Source organism: Halichoerus grypus, chromosome 9 (assembly GCF_964656455.1).
Source record: "Halichoerus grypus chromosome 9, mHalGry1.hap1.1, whole genome shotgun sequence".
Lineage (NCBI taxonomy): Eukaryota > Metazoa > Chordata > Mammalia > Carnivora > Phocidae > Halichoerus > Halichoerus grypus.
The window spans coordinates 94634877-94653665 of record NC_135720.1 but is presented as its reverse complement, the minus strand read 5'-3'; the positions used below and the strand labels follow the sequence as shown (position 1 = coordinate 94653665).

Sequence of the window (18789 nt, the reverse complement as noted above, 5' to 3'; positions counted from 1 at the left end):
GGATCTAAAATGACTGAAATATAGAGAGGAAGCTTCTTTAAGAAAAATACAAAAATATCTAACTTTTGTAACTTTCACTGAAATGTATGTCCAGGTGAGTACATTGCTAGGGCCCCTCTTGGGAGGGAATCTATACAAACATTTCAACATAGTTTTCCTGTCTGTAGCACATATTGAGGTCCTAACTATGTTTTAACTAGAGTGAAAAAAATTCCATGGATTAAAAAATTAAAAAAGTTTGGAAATTACCAACCTTGGTGAAATGTCTTACTATGCTCTTAACAATGTCAAGATAGTTAAGGATCTTCATGAAATACATACTCATGGTGTCTTACTGTATTCTCTTTCCTTTCCATTTCAGGGGGAAAAAAAAAAACTATCAAGAAAGTAATGAGATCAGTCTGGAATGTCTTATTCTTGGTATATCCATAATATCTCTGAGTCTATCTATGTTTATAAATTCTCTGCTTAATAAACCATTGCAAATTCTGCCGGGAAATAGACTTAAACTCATGGACTTATAACCCTCATTTTCCCCTGCTTGCTAATATAGTCTGCTGAATCATTTTTTAAAAATATTTTTGAAGGATTTTGTTTTTGTTTTTGTTTGCCCCAACACCTCCACCATCACCCAGGACAACATTCACATAAGTTCAAAATAAGCGAGCAATGTCAGAAGGCATTTGCCTACTGTCTACTAGCTAGATGAGACGTAACTGATGGTATTACTTTCCATATGCAGGAGTGTAGGAGGAAAGACGGGTACAGAATGCACAATTTCTTCAACACATGCAATCGATTACTATAAAAATGTAAATAATGTGGTTTCAGACACTATAACTCAAAACTCAATTTGAGCAGTAACTCCTCTTAAATGTAATACATTTGTAATTTCAGTAATGAAAAAAATTAGACTAGAGCTCTTCCTGACAATTCTGGGTGGAAATGCTCTACCCAGCTATGAATAGCATTGTAGGCTGGGTACTATAACCTTGTCTCATTCACAGACTCTGCACAAACCCCATATATCTTAGCCTCAGTAGCACACAGGAAATCTTGGTCTGCTTGAAGAAGTAAGACAGTTTTAATAAATCACAGTCTTATAATAATAAACACAGGAAATCTCTGGAAAATTGAACATCTAGTTTTCTCCCCCCACCCAATACCCTGTTTTGGCTACACTACTAAAATGATCTGACATCACACTTAAAAAACTTCTTAAGTCCAGAAGCCTTAAAACTAATTTGGTCTGGTGTATAATTTCCTGTTCTTCTTTATTCAACATTACCTTTGTGTTCTAAGGACTTTTGTACTGCCCGGTATTGGATAGCATGCACATGTTTTCAAGAGTGACCAAATCAAGTAACATATGACCCCTACTCTTACGCAAATGCAGGAAGGACATTTTAATCATAATCCATTAAGGTCTACAAATATTCATTTTTAAATTATAAAATAAACCTAATCTACCCAATGGATTTGTGGGTTATAGACCGGAAGACCAATGTTTCAGACAGAGAAACCAGTCATTTTATTCAATAATACTTCCCAGTTTCCTAAAATAAACAAAACAAATACACATTAGTTATTCTTTGTTCAGGTCAATGCCTTTGTGACCACCCTCCTGGTCTTCCCGTGTCAAAACAATCATGTTCCTAACATCACTCTGAAGTAAGGGCAAGAAGTCTCAAAGCTCCCAGTACATAATTTTCTTTCCATTCAACTGTGTTGCCTCTCATATATCATGCTTTTGTGTTTGATAATAACACTGTCAACATTGTTATTTTCCATGCATGGAAGAAGTCATTTTTAAAATACTGTATCTAATTGTACTCATTCTATACTGACTAAATGGAGTTTCCCTTCTCTACTTACACTTCTTTCTATAAGCTACCTCTGCCCACAGTGGATAGTCACACTGACAAGAAGAGGGTAAGCCTGGGTTGTTTGAGGGAGACTATCAGTAAGGGCTATAGTAAAATGGTCTTACTACTGTGACAAGCAACGCCATCACTGTGAAAGTTGTATGATCAAATACAATGATTTGGCCATCATATGGATCCGGAGATCTCTATTTTGTCAACAGTACAGAACGCAGAACTTTAAAAGGTTGGACAGAGTGACCAATGGCAAATTGCTTAGTGTGTTCAGTTTATCAGGTTCTATCTTATTATAACTAATTTACAGATATTCATTCGATTTGAAAACCTCTAAGTTTTCATTGTTTTTAGTGATTTAATTCCCATTATCCATTTTAATTTTACAATTGCCTTATTGTGTCAATATTATGGTTATTGTTAGCAAATACACATTATTCAATTTTTGAGCTCAATGAAGAACTTGATGTGGTTTTTAATAGATACAATAAAAGCAATGAATGGGCAAATGAATAAATGGAAAGGATCTAAGCCATAGATTAAAAAAATACTTTGCCAAATCACATCATAAATGAGTAAGAGTCAGGTCCCAGATTTTCTACCATATCATTAGAAAATGAATAGGTTATTATATCTAAACAGTAGATGTAATAATATCACTAAAGCTCAGGAAACCTGCAACCTGAGGGCTTGGAGAAAAGTACAACTGTTTTGGGGTTACTAAGAAATGCATTTCTTACTACATATTTTAAGCCGAATTCAATACAAAATTCATCAGTCTTAACAGAGTACTATAGAAAAGTAATGCTACAAAATTTATAAGACTTGGTTATAAAAGGCACACCATTTTTGCCTGTCTCTTGGAGCACTCACCTTTGCAATTCTACACCACCATTTTAGATGTCTTAGGCTGCCATGATGTAAAGAAATCCAAACTAGCCTATACAGAGAGACCACATAGAGCGGTTCTAAGAACACATGGAGAAAGAGGTGTCCAGCCAGCTCCCAGCTGCCCCGGCCTCCCAGTCCCTGCTGTTGCAGCTCTGACCACCATCTGTGGAAAACCTCTAGCCAGAAGTGCCCAACTGAGCCATATCAAAATTCTTGATAGAAACCATAAGCAAAAACAATGGTTGTTACTGTCTCAGGAGATGGAATTTGGGGATTATTTGTTATGCAGATAATCAAAAAGGACCAGCATTCATTTTACTAGCTTTTGGGGCATGTGGCAATTTCATATATGTGAATGAATACACATGTGCACACACATATAGAATATTTGCCACATGTTACACAATCAATGGAACAACATTGGACATACTGAAGCAATCTGAAGAGGCTGTGCTTTATGCCATTAAATGCTGGGAAAAAATGAGGTAGAAAATATTATATGCTTGTTTTTTATTTTCTTGAAGAGCTAATGCAATTTTTCTATGTGGATATAGCTTTCATAGCACAATTTTATCCCCATCTACTTTGAATAACTATCAGAGCTCATTTACTAAAGAACTTTGTATCTATTTTTCTCTGAGATTAAATATTGAATATTGAGCAATTATTTTTTGACATGTAAGAAATTCAACATGCTCAAGTTGGAAGGAAAAAAAAAAAGCCTACTACAGTTAGAAACTATTGCTAAAAAAAAGACCCTTAAACTTCTTTTGGGGTACTTGGGTGGCACAGTAGGTTAGCTGTGGGACTCCTGATTTCAGCTGGGGTTGGGATCTCAGGGTTGTGGGAATGAGCCCTGTGAGAGGCTCCAGGCTAAGGGTGGAGCCTGCTTAGGATTCTCTCTCCTTCTGTAACCCCCTCACCCCCGTGTGTGTGTACAAGCTCTCTTTCTCTCTCAAAACAAAAACAAAAAACTTCTTTAATATAAGCCTATTTTATAAGGAAGCAGCACCAGTGCGTGCACCTGGACTGCCAATTCAGGAGATAATAAAAAGGAAATGGAGACCTAAAGCCATGGAGTAGGACAGCAATTAAATGAAAGACAATCTTAGTGTGTAGCAGAAAAGAGTGTCCTAAACAGAGAATTGAGCACACTAAGGCAATGTCCGGTGAAGAGAATCAGGGTTAAATTCTGCTCCTCCTTCAGCTCCTCCTCCCTGAACTAGCTGGGTAAAAGGACTCCTGTAGTCATGAAATGGGCTGTGGTCTTGGTAAATCTCTTCTGCATCCTCTTTGGGGAGATGGCAGAGGCCAACTCATCTGGGGTGTAATGAATGAGACTTGCACTGGAACACTTCCCAGATGATGATTACCCTGTCAGTTAACTGTGCCTCAGAAGCAGAATAATGTGGGGGCTCTGTGTGTATGCACATGCTCTCTCAACATCTCTCTCTCTCACACACACACACACACACACACATGCAACACTAACACACTCAACATCTATGCTAAATTACCCTTTTCCTTGCTTCTTCTCCACACATCCATCCTTTCAACAAGAGCAGAGCCAGAAAGAGAAGCAGGGGGATACTCAGAAGCAGAAGCTACCACCTCCCACATCTCATCAATGTAAATCTGAATCTGAAACTTCAATCCAGTAACTGTTTTCATTACTAATAAAAAATTCTATCACACACAAAAGGAGGGCAGGGAAAAGTTCACCCATTCCTTGCTCACATTGTTCTTTGGCCATATTTTTAATTGTTCAACTGATTTGTAAGTAATTGTTAGTCTTTTAAGTGTATTTCTTTCTACTTTTACAGAGAAAATCTATTTCTACATCACGACGTGGGACCCATCCTTTAAAAATTTAAGAGGGAGTTAAAAATTAAGAGGGGGCATTTGCTGAGATTTTGCATATGACCTATATAACAGTGTTGTATGCATTTAATGTAATTTTTTTTTTTTAAGATTTTATTTATTTGAGAGGGAGAATCAGCGAGCGAGAGAGAGAGCATGAGCAGGGGGAGGGGCAGAGGGAGAGAGAAGCAGAGACTCTACTCTGAGCAGGGAGCCTGACTTGGGGCTCAATCCCAGGACCCTGGGATCATGACCTAAGCCAAAGGCAGATACTTAACCCACTGAGCCACCCAGGCACCCCTGTAGTCTTATTTTTCTGTAAATGATGTTCACTTTAATCACTCATGTGAATGAAGGTATTTAAAACCAAATTGCTAAATACTATGAATGTAAAGGACTTGTTCACTTTTGGAAATTATTGTATGTATAATGATTTAAATAGCTTACTCCTCAAAAACTAATGATGTAATGTATGGTGATTAAAATAATAAATAATAAATAAATAAATAAATAAATAAATAAATAAATAAATAACTTACTTACTTACTTACTACTAAGAGCCACATTCCAAAATTGCAGTAAGCCTATCTTTTTTTTATAAACATGTTTTCTTTCTGCTGTTATTGTTCATTCCATAGAAAGTGAGGGGCTATCTGGATTCATTTCAAATGTTCTTATGTTACATGTCACTCTTAGGAAACCTTTTTTCCAGATAAGTTGTAAAGAACATTTTTTTTTTTTTTTTTAATGGCAGGTATTTTATCATCTTTGGCCATTTCGATTATAGGTGTGGGATCCTGTTTTATATGGCACCCTGCTACTGTGGAACTTTTCTTCTAGCTGCTTTAAAAAGCTGCTGCCAAACAAAACAGTGGGAGGCAAATGTAAAAATGCTTTAAAATGCTAAAAAAAGAATAAGCGAACAAGCAGCAATCTAAACATAAACTAGAGGACTATTCCCATGACCTACGTTTAAGGGAAAGAAATAGAAGAAAATGCAGAGAATTAATGGAAGACCGATTTAGAGCCACATTCATTGTCTTTAGAAGTGGAAATTACTTCAGATAATTACACGTAAGCTGTTGGACTAAAATTGTTCTGTCACATCTCAGACCTTGCTATAAGTTAGAGGAGTCTGATGTCATGACATTTTCTTCAAAAATGAGTGATTAGGATATAAATTTTCAAAAGAAAAAATAACATTATGAATTAGTTCTGCTAATTTAATGCCTGGTTTTGTTAGCATAAAGACAACGAAATCAGCAGAATTACATGATGAGATGACCTCCAACCACAACAATAAAAACTGCTCTACTCAGGCAAGCTCAGTGAAATCTAAAACCCAAACACAACTATGGAAAAATCAAACTGCAAAAATGGGATATTCTCAATATTGCCCTTTGAAAATCCCTTGGTATGTTATGTAGTTAGTGACTGGTATAACTTTGGAAGAATCAATCTGATAATATCTTTGATTTAGGTACACTGCCTAAATCACACTCCCCCTTTTTTTTTTTTAACAGATTTGTGATTTTTAGTTCTAAGATTTTATTTAATTATTTGACAGAGAGAGAGCGAGCACTAGTGCGTGTGCAAGCGGGGGGGCGGGAGAGGAAGAGGGCTTGGTCCCAAGACCCGGGATCATGACCTGAGCCGAAGGCAGATGTTTAACTGACTGAGTCACCCAGGCACCCCTGGATTTGTGATTTATTTAAAACATTTTTTTTTTTTTTGGTTTGGAATGCATGTAACCACATGAAAATTAAAAGTGAAATATGTAACGTATCTTTAGTATTTGAAGGATGAGTATCTTCAATTATTCAAATTGGGCCTACCTGATCCAATATTTAAACTAAACACACTTTAATCTTTAAGAAAAAGGTTTTTTATCAAAAAGAAGGAAGGTAACTTGTGTGGAGTCCAGTCAGTCAGTCCATCTGCTAGTCAGGCATTCCCTCAGGTAACACTACTGAGCACTGGTCAGCAACCAGGTGCTCTGGACTCTGGGCATTCACCTGCAGAGATCCCTTCATGGGCCTTATTGCCCTGAACACTCCCATGCTCTAGGCAGCACTGCTGGGACTTCCCAGGCTCAAAGAAAGTCACGGACTCAAGCTCAGGGCAGAATGTAGACAGAAACACAGTACCAGAGGTACTTCCTCCTCACCATAGCTGTCCCCAAGAGCTACAAGGGGAATTCCATCATGTATTCAATAACACTTCGAGCCTAGGAAGTGTTCATTAAATCTCAATTGTTTAAGTCCTGAATTCACCTCCAGAGCAAGCCCAGAATAAATCATCTTATTTTATGGTCCCATCACATACCTACTTAATGTGAGACCAGAAAGCATTTTCCTATTACTGCATACAGAGGGACTGCCTTCCCTTTTGCTTTGACCATCTGATCTTTGAACTAGCTAAACAAGAAGTATGGCCCTCCAGGAAGGGTTCTAGCCTCTTCTTTCTAAATGTCACCGGATGTGTCCTAGATTAGTTTCAAGAATAATCTCTCGAAGATTTTCTAATATTGTGTAATAATAGAATATGACAATGGGCATAATTTTAGCAAAGAAGAATATTTTGTAGGCAGCTTCATAAAACCATGGGAAAATAATGTCTTGAAGAGGACCTAGTAAAATATATTATCTGAAATAAAAGTTTGATCATCAATTAATATGACCAAGACCTCTCCTTTTTCCTGACATTACCCTCAAGTTATACCTGCCTTTCCAGTTTCTCTCCAACAATAATCGAATTTGTGAAACGAGCACTGACTGAATCAAACAAAGGCAATTTCATGAAGACTTAAATATGGTAAAAGGGTCTCACATTCTTTTAAAATTAATGACAGCTCATAAAATAACAATGGCTAACCATTTTGCAAAATGGCAATGTCAAGGAAGTATGTCTAGTCTCATAAAACTATCTGTGCCTTCCTAAGGAAAAGATCTGTGGCCTTCATTACACAGGACCAAATACATGAACAAAAGTTAAGAGTCAGTTGTCCATACAAAAAGGTGAAAGTATGCATTATTATTGTTTCAGGCTGATCGCTTCATTATTCATTTCACAATTACTTATTAAGCACCTACTTACTAGGCACTAAGCAAGGGGGTACAGTGATGAACAAGACCAACACGGTCACTCCTTCCATAACTCTTATAGTCTAGGAAACAGGTAATTTTAAAAATGTTTACCAAAAAATATATGATTATAAACAGTGACAACTGGGATGAAGGAAAGTTACATTTTTGTTTTGGGAAAAATAAAAGTAACCCTGATATTTGAAAACTGCCCCTGTGAAAAGTGATGTATTACTGTTAATTCTATTGTGGCTTCCATTGCTCCCCAGGTCTTACAATTAAAAGGCTTCACTGCTTCAAGCTTTTTTACATCATCCTATTGTAACTGCAGAGCAATGCAGAAATTGAGATCTACATAAGCAAGGACACGTAAGGTGCTATCTAGATACAGAGTCAGGACTTGTAATTAGGGAACAAGAAGCAGTTTGGTTTGGCAGAACCTTCAGCAAAATGAAGTAGAGAAATAGAGTTAAGGCTGGAAATGAAGAAGGGGCTAAGGTATAGAGGACCTGGAATACCAGACTAGTTTCCAGACTCTTTTAATGGGGAGAAGGCAATCTCTGAAGAACTTAGAGGGGCACCTGGGTGGCTCAGTCAGCTATGTGTCTGGCTTTGGCTCAGGACATGATCTCAAGGTCCTGGGATCGAGACCCATGTCGGGCTCTGTGCTCAGCAGGGAATCTGCTTCTCCCTCTACCTTTGCACCTCCTCCCACTTACCCCTGCTCTCTCACTCTCTCTCAAATAAATAAAATCTTTAAAAAAACATAAAGAACTTAGAAGGCTGTTATTTCTGGGAGATTTTAGAAGCAATAGGCAAAATATAAAAGGAAAGGAGAAATAGTGCTTATGAATATCATTTAAGTGACTACCACAATAATTGGCTAATAAGGGTGTGGATTACTAATGTTTCCAATAGGACTGAAAAGAAAATACATATATAGGCTATGCTGAGGAAAAATAATTTTTGTGTCAGTAACTGACTAGATATGGAAGAGAGATCTTTGAGTACTGAAGTCCAGGACTCCAAAGAGAACTGATGAGCTATTTACATAAAGCAGGGTGGTCAGAAAGGAGTTTGATTTTGACCCACCTGAGCTTGAGGTACACTGGTGGCACATCTAGCTGAAGCTTATCAGAGAAGCCAGGACCAGAAGTACAGATTTGTCATCCTTTTAAGGTGACTGTTGATGTTGGAAGAATAGGCAAAGAAGACAGCACAGAGAAAATGACTGAAGGCAGAATGTTAGGAGAACCTTAAACTTGTAATGAAATGACAGAAAAAAGAGCAAATGAGAGTGTAAATGAAGGAGGATTATTGAGAATAACAGCACCAAAGGAATGGGATGAGAAAGTAATCAGTGAAGTTAAGTGCTTGGGAGAGATAGAAGGATCCAAGGAATGAGAACATGTATTAGATGATGAAGGAAAGGGGACTTAATGGTTACTAATCACTAATCACATTTCAAAGACCAGAGCCAAGTCTCAGAAGTGATGATTGCTGCCACCTGCCTGTCAACTCTAGGTAAAGCTCTATCCTCTTTTAAGAGAAGATTCTAGGGGCACCTGGGTGGTGCAGTCGGTTAAGCATCCGACTCTTGGTTTTGGCTCAGGTCATGATCTCAGGGTCTTGAGATCAAGCCCTGAGTCTGGCTCCACACTTAGCATGGAGTCTGCTCTCCCTCTGCCTCTGCCCCTCCCACTCATGCTCTCTCTTTCTCCCTCTCTCTAAAATAAATAATCTTTTAAAAAAGAGAGAGAAGATTCTAGACAGCTCCCTTTACCTTGTGTATGATAGGCAGATAGATTTCTCTAGCAAATCTAAGTGCTTAAAAAAAAAAAAAAAAGGCAAAGAGTAGGGGTGCCTGGGTGGGTCAGTTGACTAAGAAACCGACTCTTGATTTTGGCTCAGGTCGTAATCTCAGGGTCATTAGATCAAGCCCTGTGTTGGCCCCATGCTGAGCGTGGATCCTGCTTAAGATTCTCTCTCCCTCAGCCCCTCCCCTGTTCCCTCTCCATTCTAACAGACAAAAAAACTAAAGCACTTGAAGGTATTCAGATTATTCACGAGGTCAGTAACATAGTAAGTGGATGGCAGGCTCCTAAATTGCTATTTAAGTGCCTTATCTACTCATTACATTGGAACATACAGTCAGGTAGGCTTAGGATAGAGTTCCAAATAATTTTTTAGAAGATGTTTCATGATAGGGGTTTTTCTTTAATCATGTCTCAGTGCATGGGCTAATATTTTGTAAAAATATAGCAAATCAGAAATAATGTCAGGTAATATCACAATTTATATCACACATATTTGCTAAATCTTGGAAAAGTTTAATTAAAGATTCAGTTAAGGAATTACAGATTTACATACCTGTGGTACCCATCTGGAGGACACAAAGCTGGTCACTTCTATTACAGACAAGCCAGTTTGGGAAAGTTGATTGATAAATTCAATTTTTATATCTGTAGGAACTATAACCTATGAAAGCATTAAAATTATTTTATAAGTAATTTGTATCGAGTCTATTGAAGCATAAATAGAAAATTACTTCCTAACAAAAGCAAATTGTATTTAAGATGCATAAATTCAATAGCAATTGAGAACAAACATAATCATGTAATCTATAAAACCCATGTAAGTCTTTAGAATCTAAATATTATGATTTAGCATTTGAAATAAACTGTCTAAAACTAATATCAAACTACCTTTTCATTCTGCAATCCATCCCTAGGTCCAACTTCCACTATTTTAACATACTCAGGGAATCCAGATAACTGGGATGTTTCCTGAAATGGAAAATACAAGGCAAGAAAAACAGGTTAACTGTTAGAACGTCAAACTTGCTTTTTTGAAAAGTCAAACAATTACACTTTGTTAAATAAAGTTCTCACCCCAGAAAGCTAAAATGGTAAGAAATCGGTACAATGCTACAATCCAAATATCAAGTTTATATCACGGGCAACATGAAGTCATTTTTTCCTTCTAGCTCAATGACATTCAGTCTAATCATGATTACAATTGAAAAGATTATTTTTTAAAGTATAACTGTGGGAAAGGTAACATACTCAGGATCTAAAAAGCAAACTTGTTGAGTAATTGCACACGTGATGATAAATTTACCATCGTTAGAGTTAGTTTAAAAATTGTATCTTTTGGGGCACCTGGGTGGCTCAGTCAGTTAAGTGTCTGACTGTTGGTTTCAGCTCAGGTCATGATCTCAGGGTCATGAGATCAAGCCCCGTGTCCGGCTCCACGCTCAGCACAGAATCTTGGGAATCTCTCTCCCTCCACCCCTCCCACTTGTGCTCACTCACTCTCTTCCTCAAGCTCTCTCTCTAAAATAAATCTTAAAAAATAAAAATAAAATTGTATCTTTGTATTAACAGACTTCCACTGAGCACAGTCATAAAGATGTGACTCCATACCTTGAACTTGAGGAATGTGGTTTTGGTTTTCTGTCACGTGCCCAGAATGCTGAGGCAGGGGAAAACATATGCTGTTGATTTTCTGTGTCACACAGCACAACCAGCACCTATACACAGCTTCCAGAAGCACAGAGCCCCTCCACTGGGAACACCAGTGCATTGGGGTGGTCTCTAATGGAGGCACTGTAGCTGTAAGCCCAGTGTAACAGTCTGTTCTATCTTTTGCCCAAATCTGGAATGGCAGATCCGGTCCAGGTCTGGACTCTGGAACCTCTGGTCCTAAACCAAGTACTATGGACACATCATATTTAGAAAGACATTAGTTTAATGCAGGAAAAATAGGAACAGCCTTTCTAAACATCGTATTGCAGTTAAAATTAGAATGATCTCCTGGTATCTCTGAGCCACGTTCAGTGAGGGTAACTATCATCAGTTTCTTCAATGGATAGCTGATAGAATCAATCAAAATCAGCAGGACCTGTACTTCAGAGTGGTTTTCATCTTGCTTTCAACAGGAATCATGAATGTGGGCTAACCAATATATATTGTCCCTCTCTTTCCTTGTGGCAATCATCAACATACATTGGTGAAGTGGCTAGTTTGGATGCAGGACTCAGTCTGTTTCTATGACACAGAAAAACGCCCCCTGGCCCCTTTAGGGTCCATATCCAATATGTCATCTTATTGGCTTTCTGTGCCAACTCACTCAAGAAAAGAACCCAGATGATCCCTGCTACGAATGCTTTACATTGCCATGAAATTGGGCAATGCAATAAGCAAAAATTAACCACAAAGGAAAAGAATTCTCATTTCTACACCTTCTGAGCACTGGAATCCATGCAGCTGGAAGGGTGTAGAGTTGAGAGAGGAAGCATGGGGTTATGGAGCTCTTCAGCTTTAAGCTCAGTTCCGGATGGCAAGCAAGAAACTATGTCAAAGTTCAGTGGTCATAATTGCAAGCAGGCACTGAATGACAGATGGCAGGGGAAAGTGGAGTAACTAAGAGAAGTTCACTCTTCTTTGCTGTCACCTCTAGCCCTAAGACCGCAGAAACGAAAAACAAAACTGGCCAATCTTAAACTTATCATGGATTGTTTCATTATCGCGGACTGTTTCCTGAAACTGCACTTGCAACAGCAATTAGCTTGAAGCATACATGGCTAAAGAGCACATCCTTATTAAACAGCAATGTTTTAACCACCACAAGCAACATAGTGTTTTTTAAGGTATAACAATATGCTGAATGCAACTGAAGAACTCAAAACCCTCTTTTGCAACATTGCTGTAGCTAGCAGAAGTAACAATCTGAAAAAACGAAAGTCTGAACCCCTACCCAATACAGCCATTTCAGTCAAAGTGTTAGGTAGAAGCTGGAAATGAGCGCTGGAGGGAACACCACGAGGCAGAGTCCCAAGTCCTTGAAGGGAAATGATAGAGACATGAACTGGAGACAAGGATGGTGACAAATAAGCTACATATTAAAAGCCCAGGAGCACCACATCCTGACCTCGTGGTTTCTGAGACTTAAGGCTGACAGACCAAAGAGGTGCGGAACATGCCCTCTCCTCTTCCACCTCTGCCCCAGGGTAATCTCTACACACATTATATTGCATTTGCAATGTAGGTACAGCCCTCCGGGATGGAGAAAGGCTGGCATGATGATTCATAGTATGAACCTTGTAGGATCCAAAAGTCCCCTTCCCAACCTGTGGGAGGAGTTCCCCAAATGACTGGAAGCAGCCTCCATTAGAGACCACCCCAATGCACTTCACAGCTCCTCCCAGATCAGAGAGACCCAATAATATCCAATCCATAAACAACCTAGGGGCTGCTTCCACCTCATGGAACATGCCCACTCTCCCACCTTGAGAGTACACCTCCGCTTTAATAAACTACTTTGTGCTTGCTACTTTCCTTCTGGTGGTCTTTATTCCAGCACTGATCCCCTTGTAAATCTTCCCATGGGGAATCCAAGGACCGAGACCTTCATCACACAATGCAGTCTCTCTCTCATCCATAACAAAAGCAGTATATGTGCTCAGTTGATATTATTTCAGATTTCTTCATGAATATAATGCTGTTCTTTTGTCTTTCTAGGCATGAGTGTATTCCCTCTACCAGTGTATCTGAGAAATCAGAAGAAAGTTAAAATGTGTTCAGTAAGCTCAAAGAGTTAACAAGTTCCCCTTGTTAATAGCAAATAAAATCAATCAATTAACACGTACTTGAATATGTATGATGTGAGAGCCGTCTTTTGGTGATCTCTAGTCTTTTTCTAGGCATTACTATGTCTGTATTGATTTCTCTAAGGAGCTGTAGCTATACATCAACAGTGCCTACTGAAAAATTCACCTAAATGCTGTACAAGTACATAGAAGTGATTCAAAACCGATCTCCTTACTTTCCCCACCTCATGCCTCTCCTCAGATACTTCATCACATGCTATGCTTTACCTTCTCTCTTACCATTTATATCTAAGTGGTCCATTTATTACTGGTTTGAGTTTGGCATACACCCAGCACCGAGCACAATGCCTAACACTTAGACTGCGTTCAATAATTACCTGTTGATTTTATTAGTGAATCTCTTCTGTCACTGGCTTCATTAAAATTGTCATTTTTTTTTCCCTCAGCCAGTCTGTTGCTATTTCTTCCCTAAGTAGTTTTGCTAATCTTGTTTTTCCAGCCTTAAAATCTTTCAACATCCAGCAGTCACCTTCAGAGAGATCTATCAGCCGAGGTGAAATGATACACGACAAGCCTCTCATCTTCTACCACACTCTCCTTCATGCATCCTCTGATTTTAGCCATGCCAAAATCATGTCTTCCATACTTTCATGTCTGTACACATGAAGTTTCTATTGGTTGGAAATACCTTTTGTCTGTGGGAGAGACTTTCCACCAAACCCATTTCTCTTCTTCATGAACAAAGGACTGGCCTGCATTTCTCCCCTAAGAGTTATTTCCGAACAAATTCCCATCAACCTTCCCCTGCAGCCAGCTTGATGCAGATGAGTATGACAAACTTGAACGTGACAAAAACAAAAACAAACAAATAAACAAAAAAATGAAGTAGCCTACATCTCTGAATCACTGCTTAAATAAGAAGTCCATGTCAATAATAAGCAATTATTTTATGCTTTATATGGACAAAAATAAATGTCAACTCTCTTAGACCATTTAGATTAGAGGTGTATCTTTATAATTAGTAATTGTGAAGAATGAGGAAGAGTCTGAAATTTTAGCCTACCTGTAAGCTAACCTGTGAGCCTGCCAAGGATGCTGCACAAGACTCCTTGGTGAGAGAAACAAAGCTTATTACAGCAATAGCAGTAGCCAGAGGATCAGGATTTGTGCTGGGTCCCCAAGCCCCAATTCCCACAGGGAGAAGTAAAAACGACAAGGTGACACTTGCACAAGCAATGGGTTGCATTACAAGAAAGGAATCCCAAGCACAGTGAACCCGAACCTTTGGTAATGGGTGATAAGCATGTCTTTTCATGGCTATAGAGGTAAACATCACATTTACTACACTTGACTATGAGCATGCCTACATTTTACTTTAGAGGCAAATGGTATCTTCTATCTTCTAAGATTTTAAGCACCCTTAGCCTTTGCTCCAGAAGGAGACACTCTATCATTTAAAGCTCTTCCCAATATAAAAATTCTTGAAAAGATAGTTTGGAACCAAGACACCTGTAACTCTGCTTATAGACATATAGAAATTCAAGACACACCTGGAGAATTATTTCCCAATACTATCCACTCTTCATTTTTATACCATCTTGATTTATGTCAAATTTTCACAATTAGTAGGCTACTGTGTTGGCTCCTCCAATTATGAACAAAGGCTGGGGTCAAATCTGTTCAGTTGATCTCATAAGATATTTAATTAAGAATACTCTTGGGGCGCCTGGGTGGCTCAGTCTTTAAGCATCTGCCTTCGGCTCGGGTCATGATCCCAGGGTCCTGGGATCGAGCCCCGCATCGGGTTCCCTGTTCAGTGGGAAGCCTGCTTCTCCCACTCCCCCTGCCTGTGTTCCCTCTCTGTGTCTCTCTCTGTCAAATAAATAAATAAAATCTTTAAAAAAAAAAAAAAATACTCTTAACAGAACTACAAGTAGTAGGATAAAGCCAGCCAGCAGTGTTGACTTCAGCCCTCCTCTGAAGTGTCCTGGGCCCAATCAGCTGAATAAATCCTATGCAGTAGAGGCCTCTGTACCAGAAACTAAGAGTTGTTTACTTGGTGCCCATCTTTCGACGGTGGACATGTTGCCAGGCTCACTACTAGGATGGGTCCAGATAGCAATGATGACACTCCAGTGATGGAGGCTCAATCAACAGCTTGATTCCAGGGGGCCTCGGCAGAATATGGGCCTCAGGTGATTCAATCAGCACAATTCATAGCACCCAAACATGTGTCTTTGATTTATCAGTCTGTAGATGTCCAAATGGCAGACAAGTAAGAGAGGGCACTGACCACAACCCCAAAGTCAGCAAAAAAAAAAAAAAAAAAAAAAAATGGTAACAGACTTGAGTTCTCCTGAGTGGGTGGAATGATCACATCCATTTTTAGTTCTGTGCAGCTACCACAGAGGTTTTACAACTGCGGCAGCCCTGTGGACATCATCAGGTCTTGGCTTAGCCACATCATCATCCAACCAGGCCAAGGCATCAGGAAAAGCACTTTGAATAAAAGGACACCACTGAACTGGTGTCTGCTTCAGGCGGTGGGGTGGGCAGGAGAGGGCAACTGCCACTTTTTTTGTGTAAAGCTGAGACTGTGCTGGGGACAAGCTGACCACTTCCTTGAATATACCATTTTGATTTGATTAGTGAGGCCTGTTGAGATTGTCCTACCTTGCTAGTCATTGGGTCCAAGCTCATCCCCCAAAATGGAAATAGGACAGGGAGTCAGAAGGCCTCCATCCCTCAGGTGTCCAGTTTCAACAAGAGCTCAATAGCAAGACAATACTTGATTTTCAAAAGATAATTGGTAGCTGTGTCAGGGCAGTGAGGGATCCAAAACCCTAACCAGCACCTCCAAGTGGATGTTGCCTGACTTTTTCAGAAGTTCCAATTTGCAAAATCAGCAGTCATAGACACATGCAGCTCTTCCTAATTGAGATGATCCCCTCTGGTACTTACGGGACCAAGAATTACAATCACATCACACATCAATTTTTACCAAATGTTCAGATGTGGAATTAACAACAGTACACTGTATTGGCCTCAACAGCCTCACCCAAAAGGTTACTTTGGTTCTCTTTTCCCATAGTGAACACTGCCCAAATCCCATCAGTTGAAACAAGACTCCTCATCCTCATGGGACTGAGCAGCATCGAGACTTTGATGCCTTTATAGGACAGCCATAAACGTTTGAATGCTCCCTTTCCCCAAAGTTCCCCAGCATACTCAGATGGATGATCTCAATGCACTAATAATCATCTTTTTCCTTAAAGCAGATGAAGGAGGAAGGTTGGGAATGATCTGGGGGCACAGAGGGAGAGATAAGTTCCGAATCAGTAACGCACATTTACTTTCAATTTGGGGTAGCACAGTAGCTCCTCACCAGCTCAATCAAATGAACTTGCAATGTTTGGAAACCACACAAAGCCCTCATTACACATCAAAATCATCATTACTAACACCATGGATTTTAACGTGGGGAATCCCTGGACTCAGCATCCATAACTGTGTTTGTTTCCAGCAGGATAATGGGGTTTGTTCCCTCTGGCTGACATGGGCTTGACTTGCACATGATCCATCATCAAAATAACAGTTCTTAAGTCCTCATACAGTCACAATATATTGGATAAGGGAGTTCTGCAAAGTGGCAAGGCTGACTATAAAATTTATCTAGAATTCTTTGGCTCCCTTCTCATTCTCCAGTATGTTGCTTTTCAGCACTATATACACAATCTGAGTAGGATCCCCCATACTAGTCAATGACTGACTCATCTATGGCTCTTCACAGGAGCTTGTCTATCCTAGCCAAGTCTCCCCAAGAGGGCCAAAGTTTCTATATAGCAGCCAGGACTCAGAGACTTGGAGACCTTGTGCAGGACAGGCTAAGCTGTAAGAAGGTCCAGTTACTGCTATTCCTCTATCACAAGCATTACTTACCCCACCCCCTCAACTCCCAACTGGACTAATCAAAGTTCTTATGATTCACCTGGTTTCTTTTCATAATGTTGGCCAAATCTATTCCTTCTATACTCCTAGTAACTATTGATGGAAAGAGGGAGGAGAGCTTTTAGCCCACATAGTGTTCATCTTAGTGCTAGTTGTTACAATGGATGGACCTGAGGCTGACCGCCAGATGGTCAAGGAAGTTCCCCTGCCCCTAGGAAAGTTAACATAACCACAGTACCACTTAGCCCTTGAACCTGCTTTCTGGAAACTAGACGTCCACCATCTTCCTAATTTCTCATCATTCACATGCAATAAAACAGAAGACCATATTTTGCTCAATTGACTACAAAATCTGGTCAGTATGTTTGTTACCAATTTCCATTGACTTCCCTCAAATCCCTTTAATCCATTGGAAAAGTCCTCATTCAAGAAGTCATGTCTTCTTCTATATCTCATCCTCATTAACAAAGTGTCACAACCTGTGAAGGACTAAGATTGTACCCTACACGCTAGCTAATAAGCAACCCTGCCACAGGTTATGGGTGCTGGCAGAAGATATGCAACTCTTGAATCAGACACAAAGGCTTTATTATTCACATTAATAGCAGTAGTCAGAGCATCGGAGCATCAACATTTCCTTACACTGGTTCCCTGAGCATGACAGGAGCTGTGCTTGGGAACCTCAGTATTTCATAACGGGCAGTTAGCATGCCTGTCTTTTGCTCTATTTCCCAAGGTTGTTTACTAGACAAACACCTTAAAAAAGTATTTCGAAAGAAAGTTAATCAGTCCCGTGCTAATCAGTCATACAGAAATGCAAGAGATCCATAAAGAATTGCTGCTCAACATTCTTATTACCTCAATTAATACTCAGTTATTGTTCTCAACAAAAACTCTCATTCATTATCTAAGGTTCAGTTTGTCCTCAAGACTCTTCTGACCTCCCCAAAGAGAATTCAGTAATTTCATTTCTATGATCCTATAGAGACTATCTTAAAAAGGTCTGTAATTACCACTTTGCCTATTTCCCATTTTTTGTTATAAATCTTCACAGTCATCAGGGGTGCCTGGGTGACTCAGTCAATTAAGCATCCGACTCTTGATCTCAGAGTCATGAGTTCAAGCCCCATGTTGGGCTCCAATCTGGGTGTAGAGCCCACTTAAAACAAAAAACAAAAACAAAACAAAAAACCCTTCAGAGTCCTCAGAATGGACACATATAAACACTTGAATGCTGTTTGTTAAATGAATGAATGGATGAATAAACGAGCTTACATCTAAAATGCATAAAAGGTTGACTCCTCATTTATCCAACACATATCGGCAACATTATTATAGTTATTGGATATATGGAAATGAACCAAACAAACAAAAACTCCTGCCCATAACAAGCTTATACTTTAGTGGCACAGGGATCTGCATGCTACCTTCTGGGAGTGGGGGTGGTGAAGGGACAGCCATTCTTTTTTTATAGTGAATATATGAGAGTTGATGAATGACTTATATGTTCCAAGGAATT

The 18789-nt window shown here is 39.3% G+C and overlaps 1 protein-coding gene across 4 annotated transcripts in view; it reads right to left on the bottom strand.

The window, feature by feature from the left end:
• Positions 1-18789, bottom strand: part of HMGCLL1 (3-hydroxy-3-methylglutaryl-CoA lyase like 1) — a 180352-nt gene that overhangs the window by 121498 nt on the left and 40065 nt on the right. For 3 of the 4 annotated variants that reach the window (XM_036120584.2, XM_078055218.1, XM_036120587.2), the window contains exons 2-3: positions 10417-10497; positions 10082-10189 (exon numbers count right to left, since the gene is read on the bottom strand). The exons of the other annotated variant lie outside the window; for it this stretch is intronic. In XM_036120584.2, coding sequence (XP_035976477.1) covers positions 10082-10189; positions 10417-10497 — 189 coding nt within the window. The remainder of the gene's footprint in view (positions 1-10081; positions 10190-10416; positions 10498-18789) is intronic. 4 annotated transcript variants of the gene reach the window in all.